We start from the raw sequence: 8,002 nt of genomic DNA, 5'->3' as shown, positions 1-8,002 counted from the left end.
CTCTCAGGGCCGGGCCGGAGGCGGAAGCGCGGGCGGCGGGGCCGGGCCGGGCAGCGCGGTGTCGGCGGCGCGGGCGGGCGGCGCGCCGGGCCCCATGGCCTCCTGCTCCAGCATCGACATCGAGGACGCCACGCAGCACCTGCGGGACATCCTCAAGCTGGACCGGCCGGCAGGTGAGGGCCGGCGCCGGGACAGCGCCGGAGGCCGGCGGGCCGGGCAGGGCCTGGTCGCGGGCCGGGCCGCGGGACCCCCTGGGCCGTTGCGCCGCCGCCCCGCCCGTTGTCACCGGGCGCTCTGGGGCCGGGCACGGCCCGCTCCTCCGCGGCGCCCTGGCGGCGGCCGCTCCTGCCAGCCCGGGGCCGGCGGGGCGGGGCGGGCCGGCCGGTGAGGAGAGGAGAGGAACGGAGCCCCCTCCGGCCCTGGGACCCCGCCTGGGACAGGGGGTGTTGGCGCTGGGCAGAGCGGGAGCAGGGCGGACTCAGAGCTCGCTGCTGGCGGGTGTCTGGGCGCCTTTCGGCAGAGAGATGCAGCTACTGGGAGCTGAACAGCACCGATCTCTGCTGAGACACAAATCCCCCCCCCGTTTTTGGGAGTGCTTGGAGTGTTCCCCAGGGGGCTGGGCTCAGTGGAAGGGGCTGTCAGGCTGCTCTGAGATCAGTGCCGTGTTCACCCTTACACAAACTTTTCCCTCTCCTTAGTTGTAGGTGAAATAGGATCACAAATGTCTCACTTAAAGTGGTTGTGAGTCTTCTCCCAGTGCTTTGAGCTGTTATACATTTCTGCTCAGAGTCCAGTGGACCCCCTTCAGCCTGTAAGAACATCAGCAGCAGGCTCAGGAGTCAGCAGCATGGTGTTCCCCTCTCCTGTAGCCTAAGCTCTCTTTCAACCCCCTCATTGCTTTTGGAACCTACCACAGTGTTTCACTCAGACCTGGTCAGGAAGAGGCCCAGACCATGAGTGCTCTGCAAAAAAATCTTAGCCTCTGGGTAGAGGAAAGAATTTATACCCCTGTTGTGCTCCTGTGGAGGGAAAGGCAGGAATAATGTAGCTTTTAAGTACCCTGATAGTCATTAGGAATGTGCTACATCTAAAACAACTGCCATGTGTGCTGCTTTATGCTTGGCCAAGAGGAGAGGTTGGGTGTGGGATTGTTGTGGGAGAGCTGCAGAGGCACATGGAATGATGGAGCAAACCTCGAGTAAGGCAGCTTTATTAGCTTTACTACCCATAGAGAAACTTCTCATTACTTGGAGTCGTTTCTGTTGTTTCTGGAGTGCTTGACTGTTCCTGGATTATAATTCTTATAAGAAAAACACATTTTTCCCTCACAGTGCAGCACTCTGTACTTGTAAGACCGAAAGGAGAACTCTGTGCGGGGATGGGGAACAACTTTTTTCACTTTCTGAACTGAAAGGATGTGTCACTGTTGGGAAATGGTTGTAGTTGTTGCTAAAAAGTGACTTGACTTTCTCTGAAAGAAGCTTCTCCTGCTGGCCAAAGCCAAGGAGTTGACAGAATATGGTTGTATTTCTTTTCTTCTTCCCTATTCATTCTCTTTTTACCTTCTCTGTCGTCTCCAGTGCACTAAGAAGGCAGTTGAGAGGAAAAGGAGCAAATGGGCAGAAAGTCCACAGAAGGAACCCGTGCTGGTTCTCAGCAGGAATCAGTGCCTGGCTAATGGCAAATAAACTCAAGGGAACTGACACAATAAGGTGAAGAGGAAGGATACATGTGTTAACTGAAAGCCTCTGGAACTCCTCTTAGGAAGTCAGAGGAAAGGGACAGTGTGGGATCCTTCAAGGCTTGTGAAGGAAAATAAAAGCAGCCTCAGGAATCCCGTGTGTAGGGTTAATTTTACCTGGCATGAAGTTTCTGTGGTCAAGACCCTCTCTGGTTCCAGTTGTTGTTATACCCTGGGTTTCACTTGCAGATTTTAGTGCCCACTGGACACTGGTGTAGCTGCTTCCTGAGGCTGAAGAAAGTTTTGCAGTACAACTGCCACAATACTTTTTAGATTCTGCTGGGTTTGGTGATTGTGAAAATGTTATTTGTATTTGCTACCCCAGTCTCTCTTGACACAGTTTCTTCACAGTTTTGACAAACATCACCCATTGCTTTGTAGCCCTTGCCCTTTTTCATGCCGTGCCCTCAGCAAGGGGCAGCTTCATGGTCAAACCATGGACCTCCCCCTGGAGCCTGGAGACAGGCTGTCAGTGCCAGCATGCTATGGAGGAACATCCCTGCTGGAGGTTGGCAGGATCCTTCAATCCACACAGAGATCTCTGCTGATAACAGATGTGGGCTCACCCTGCTCGTAGTGTTTATCAGGGAAGTGTTCTGTTCAGTACAAACTGGCTTCCCATGGTGCAGGTGATGGTGGGAGCAGGAAGAGTTCAGTGTCTCATCTCTGACTGCTCCTGCTCTTTGGAAAGGTAATGAGTAAAAACACTCTTCTTTCCCTTTTCAGGCCTAGATCTACCAGTCTGCGTTAACCTTTTGGCTTTGTTCATGTTCTTACTAAAAGCTGAGCCTCTTCCCTTCTTTTATGCCTCCAGGATTGTGTGCAGGCAGCACCTGTGCTTGAGCTAAGCCCAGTCCTGAACCTGAGTGTTGTGCCCATCAGCCTCTGGGGAGCATTTCCTCCTTCCTTTTCCGCAAAGGAGCAGCGATGCACACGTGGAGCGTTCCCGTGGCTGCAAACAGAGCAAAGAATGTATCATCTTTCTCTGGCAGCCTGGGTGCGTTTTCTGTAGGGAATGTTTTCCTGCTTTTGGTCACAATAAAGCACTGTCAGTGGAAGTAGCCACAGCTGGGCAAGCACCTTCCATGTGCCGTAGGAATAAGGGGCGCATCTCAATCTTGCAATAATAGCAAGCGCAGCACCAGTGTTAGGTGGTCACAGGACCACATTCCCTGGCCTGAATTTCTTTGTTCTGTGTGAGTGCCACTGCTTTCTCTTCATACAGTGCAGGTACACTGAGGTGAGTGCCCAAATGGTCCCTGCATCAGGACACCCTGTCACTGCACAGGCTTTTTGTGTCCATGGTGTAGTTACTGATTTAATGACTGTTCATAAACAGGCAAGTTTTAAATGTTCTTCTCCAAATGAATAGTTGCAGTTGTTTTTCGGGCAGCAGCACTCCCCCTGATCTGCTAAAGCCTGTTCAGGAGCTGAAAGCTTGCCTTGCTTTCGAAGGACAGGCCCCTTGCCCACGGTTTTGTTTAGGTTTGTTACGTGTGACAGTGACAGTGGAGCTGCTGGTCCTGGGAGCAGCCATTTTGCAGGAGCTCAGCAGCACTTGTTACCTGGCAACAGTATACGAAATTTCGGTTTTCCATACCAGTGAAAATTTCCAGCAAGGATTTGCTGAGACAGGCGGCTTTGCCTGGGGTGTGCTGATGTGTAAGAGCAGAGGCAGGGGGCTCCTCGGCTATTTACCCTGCTAGTGAAGTAGAAGAGTCTCCTTCACCCCCTGTTGCAACTGTCCCCTTCTAAAGCCACGAGGCAACTTGTGCTAGGCCAGATACACAAAGTCAGGGCACAAACACTCTTCAAAGCACGGCTGAAGCTCTGAACAAATGGCTACTTTACACAAAACTTGAGTGCTCTAAACTTCCATGTGATTGTTCAACAAAGAGAAAAATATGGGAATCCTGTAGGCACAACTGCACAGTTTCGTAGCAAAGTTACTTGAACAGCTGGACTTTGAGGTCAGTTCTCACAGTCAGAAGCAAGTTTTGGAAAGTTACAAATGTATTATTTCCAGCCAGCCCCAAATGTGGCAGCTGATCAGTGTATTGCTGGACTTCAGAGGTCTCTCTGCAGGCCTGAGGGTTAGAAGTGGCCTGTGAAGAACCTTTTGGTCTGGCTCTTGATTCAGTAAACCTGAATTACCAGCTTAGTCTTTTTGATCCATGACTGTTTGCTCCTTGAGCCTGGTAAGTTCCTTGTACCTGTTCTTTGGTGTTTCTCTCATCTGCTGGGATTGCTTGTGTAAGGAAAGCTACGACTTCACTCAGAAGTTTGGGGGTTTCTCACATGGGAGATCCCTTACACATCCTTCTTGGAGAATACTTTTCTCAACCAATTCAGTATATTCTAGCTGGCAGACCAGTAAAGGCTGACGAAAAGCAACAGTGTTATTTCTTTTAAATGAATATTGGGCACAGCTGGTGATGCTTTTCCCCAGGTTCGGTGAATGAGAACCAGAGACCGTCGAATTCGTACAACGGAGACCTGAATGGGCTGCTGGTGCCTGATCCCCTTGGGAGCGGAGATGGACCTTCCCTGGCCAAGCCAGTGCATCGCAGCATCTCTCTAGGAGCCCTGCAGGAGAAACAAGTCATGTGAGTTTTGTCAAAGAAATGCTGAGAGCAAATAGAAAACAGCTAAAATTCAGTTCTGGTGAGCCTGGGTACTTATGCTGGTTGTCTGACAAGGAGCTTTACGTTGAGTTCAGGTGGCAGTTGTGAGTCAGTGCTCTTGGTCAGAGCTTTTGTGGCTTTTGTGAGGCTGATGCATGGAGTGTGCCATCCTTGCAGCTCTGAAGAACTGAAGAATATCAGCAGAGTTGTTTAGAGAAGGGGAAACAGGACTATGTGGTGGAAATCGCAGGTCAGGGTGGAAGTAAATCAGCAGGGCTCTGCTTGAAACTTGGCGTTCTCCTGTAGATCTCCAGCTGGACTCCTTCAGGGACCTCAGTCACCTGAGGGGTTACAGAGCTCGTGTAAGTAGCTTTTGCTTGTGTTCTCTGGGCATAGTTTTGAGAGAGGATGATGCCATGAGAACCATGAGCAGCGTGCACTGTTTTGTTGATGAGGTTCAGCTGATTGGCTTTGGTTTCTTTGCACCTTCCAGTGTTGGGTCAAGCTCCTTTAACCAAATGTAGGTCTGTGCTCAAGTCAAAAAGCCTGGAGGTTTTTAAACTGAACAAAGCAGGTGTTTGGCTCTCTCAAACCCATGACACACAGGGAAGGGAGACTCTGCTGAAAGGAGTTTCTCTTTTCAGTTGTTCGGCTCAAACCTCGTAGATGCTCAGATACTGTTCTGTTGCTGTTAAAATTGTGAATTTAACATAAAATATTAAATGTTCTGTACCTGTCAGTCCTGTCTGATTTTTTTTCCCCCCTCTTTATTTTTCTTAAAAGCTGCCTTTCTGGTGATGACAGCTCCACTTGCTTAGTGATATCAGCAAAAGACGTGGAGATAGTGGCCAGCAGTGATTCCAGCATCACCAGTAAGGCCAGAGGGAGTAACAAGGTAAGGAGCAAGACAAAACATAGTCTGTCTCTTAGTGACATCACCTCATACTTGCATATTCTTAAAGAGAAATTAATATCTTCTTTCTTGTGCTATAGGAGCTTGTATTTAGGTAGAAGTTTGTCAAAGAGTTTAACAAGGGAGAAAAAAACTGGAGCAGTATCTTGTAGAAGATTGTTCCTGTTATTTTATTCCAGAGTCTGGCCAAGTTATCTTCTAATTTTCAGGAATAAGTCCATGATCTAAGCTGTAGGTTCCTGGGAATGTGTTCTTTCTTCACAAACAAGCTTTTTCTGCTGATTGTTTCCTCCCTGGGCCCTGAAGGGAGTATTTCCCTTGCTGGTTTGCTGAGGGCTCTGGACAGCAGGTCAGAGCTGCAAGAACCAATATGCTGAGATTAGAACTAGTGCTAAGCAGAGTACTAACTAATCCATACTCAGAACAAATGCTCGTAACTAGGAGAGAGAACTCTGGTCTTGGTCCTCTCAGCCCTTTCCCATATTGTTCCTTAATTTTCCATTGTGTGTTTTTCCATCTTCCAGTCCGTTTGTTCCTTAGTGTGCAGTGAATTAAGGGACCACAAAGATAATAAATTAATACTGCACCATGTTAACTGTTTGTCATAGATAATACTGAAGATAAAAGTGAAAGGCAGGATCACTGGCATAACTTCCATAGTAACTCCTGATTCTTTGCTCAGTGACAGTGGTTATCTGTGCTGGTTTGGGACTGAGAGTCCTGGTTGCCAGCTGGTCTTAAACCATGACACTATCAAATTAAGCATTAAAGGTCTTCCCTAGAGGAAATTGTATGACAGGTTTGTTCCAGGAAAGAGTTAATTCCAGGCATTTCTCATGTTCTGTTTTCTTTCTTCTGAGCAGGTGAAAATACAACCTGTTGCTAGATATGACTGGGAGCAGAAATACTATTATGGCAATCTGATAGCGGTTTCAAACTCTTACCTGGCTTATGCAATTAGAGGTGAGATACCTTCTTGTCTTGGACATGATTTGTATTCTTTTGCATCTGTGTATTTCTAAAAGAGGCAAAGTCTGCATCAGAGGAATGTAATTGGCAATAATTGAAACTTACAATACCCAGATCAGGGTGCTGTCATAGAGGGAATATAAGTGAAGGTGAAGAGAAGAGTTGGTTATGCAGCAGAGTTAGAAATAAAAGAACTTGTTGGGATTGGAGGAAAAGTTGAGGGACTACACTGGTTTCACTGGACAGCTGATGTTCAGATTCCTCTTCTAATTAAGTATTTCTGCAGCAAACAAGCTCCAGAAACCAAGCTAAGCACAGAAACAGCCCTGTGGTAATTTGAGCAGATAAATGTTTGTGATGGATTTGCTTGCATAAATTTAGAGTTGAGTTTAAGGCTAAATTTAGAGGATCCAAAGAGCAAGGCAGACACAGTGTTTTGTGCAGGAGGGAGAGAAAAGCAGAACAACAACACAGGGAAAGATTGTTTCACAACATATAGGAAAGAGAGTGACAGGATAAGAGCAAATGGCCTCAAGTTGTGCCAGGGGAGTTTAGTTTGGATATTAGTAATTTTTTTTTTCACTGAAAGGGTTGTAAAGCATTGGAACAGACTGCCCAGGAAGATGATAGAGTCACCATCCCTTGAAGCATTAAAAAAACCTGTGGATATGGACCTTGGGGACGTGGTTTAGTGGTGAACATGGTGGTGGTGCAAGGTTGATGGTTGGACTTACTGATCTTAAAGGTCTTTTCCAACCCTTACAATTCTATGAAATGAACACTTATCATCTGCAGTGTCTCTTTCTGCTGTGACATAAGCACAGAGGGTGTGGGGCTCCGTCAGCTCTTTCTTCTTAGTTCCAGCACCCATAAGTTTGTCTGATCTTTTAAGAGGTCTCCTGCTCTGCTCTTGTATTATTTTTCTAGCTGAGGTTATTTTAGAGTAGCTTAAGGATGTCCCACTGTTTTTTTTTAAATATTAAAGCTTGGGTGCAGTAGCACTGTGGGAAGCTGAGTGGTCTACTGAGACTGGCATGGGCAGCAAGAACTGGAAGCACCATGATCTCCATAAGACTGCCTGCTTCATAGTGATATGTGTCTGAAAAGGGGAAGCTGGAGACTTTGCTTGGTGTACGCATGTTCTGAAGCACGTTCTTTTCAGCCATGCAAGCCAAAAAGCAGTGCTTTTTGCCAGGTGGATGTTGATGCTTTTTTACATTCCCCTTATAAAACATATATCTGAGCTACCTGCCTGTCAGTGACTCCTTTTCTCCGCTTACTGGAAATTAAATTGCAAATAAAATTAATTCACTGTCGCTGGAGGTCAGCCTTGGAGGTTTGGCGAGCTCAGGGTGATAGTCCTGTGAATTATGAGAAACCTATAGAATTATGGGGGATTTATGAGAGTTATGCAGGGAAACCAGAGACATAAATGGTGACTTCTCCCTCTGTCCTTCCTGCAGCTGCCAGCAATGGCTCGGCGATGGTGCGGGTGCTGAGCGTCAGCACCGCGGAGCGGACCTTGCTGAAGGGGTTCACTGGTGGTGTGGCAGACCTGGCTTTTGCCCACCTCAACTCCAACCAGCTGGCGTGCCTGGACGAGGCTGGCAACCTCTTTGTCTGGCGCCTGGCCATGGATAAAGAAAAAATCCAGTATCCTGTGCAAATGTGCCTCGGGCGGGTCTGTGTGCCACGGTCAGGTGTGAACGCAGCCTCGCATCACAGTTTGGTTTGTAGCCTTTGCAGAACAGCAGC

General features: G+C 48.0%; 1 protein-coding gene across 2 annotated transcripts in view; it reads left to right on the top strand.

Annotated features, from left to right (window-relative positions):
* The first annotated feature begins 43 nt into the window (after nt 1-43).
* EDC4 (enhancer of mRNA decapping 4) overlaps nt 44-8,002 on the top strand; it is a 31,777-nt gene continuing 23,818 nt past the window's right edge. For both annotated transcript variants that reach the window (XM_032700796.1, XM_032700795.1), the window contains exons 1-5: nt 44-173; nt 4,191-4,347; nt 5,149-5,260; nt 6,142-6,241; nt 7,711-7,900. In XM_032700796.1, the coding sequence (XP_032556687.1) occupies nt 95-173; nt 4,191-4,347; nt 5,149-5,260; nt 6,142-6,241; nt 7,711-7,900 (638 nt within the window). In that variant the 5' untranslated portion in view covers nt 44-94. The remainder of the gene's footprint in view (nt 174-4,190; nt 4,348-5,148; nt 5,261-6,141; nt 6,242-7,710; nt 7,901-8,002) is intronic.

Source organism: Chiroxiphia lanceolata, chromosome 13, assembly GCF_009829145.1.
Source record: "Chiroxiphia lanceolata isolate bChiLan1 chromosome 13, bChiLan1.pri, whole genome shotgun sequence".
NCBI lineage: Eukaryota > Metazoa > Chordata > Aves > Passeriformes > Pipridae > Chiroxiphia > Chiroxiphia lanceolata.
This window is presented reverse-complemented; position numbering and strand designations above follow the sequence as displayed.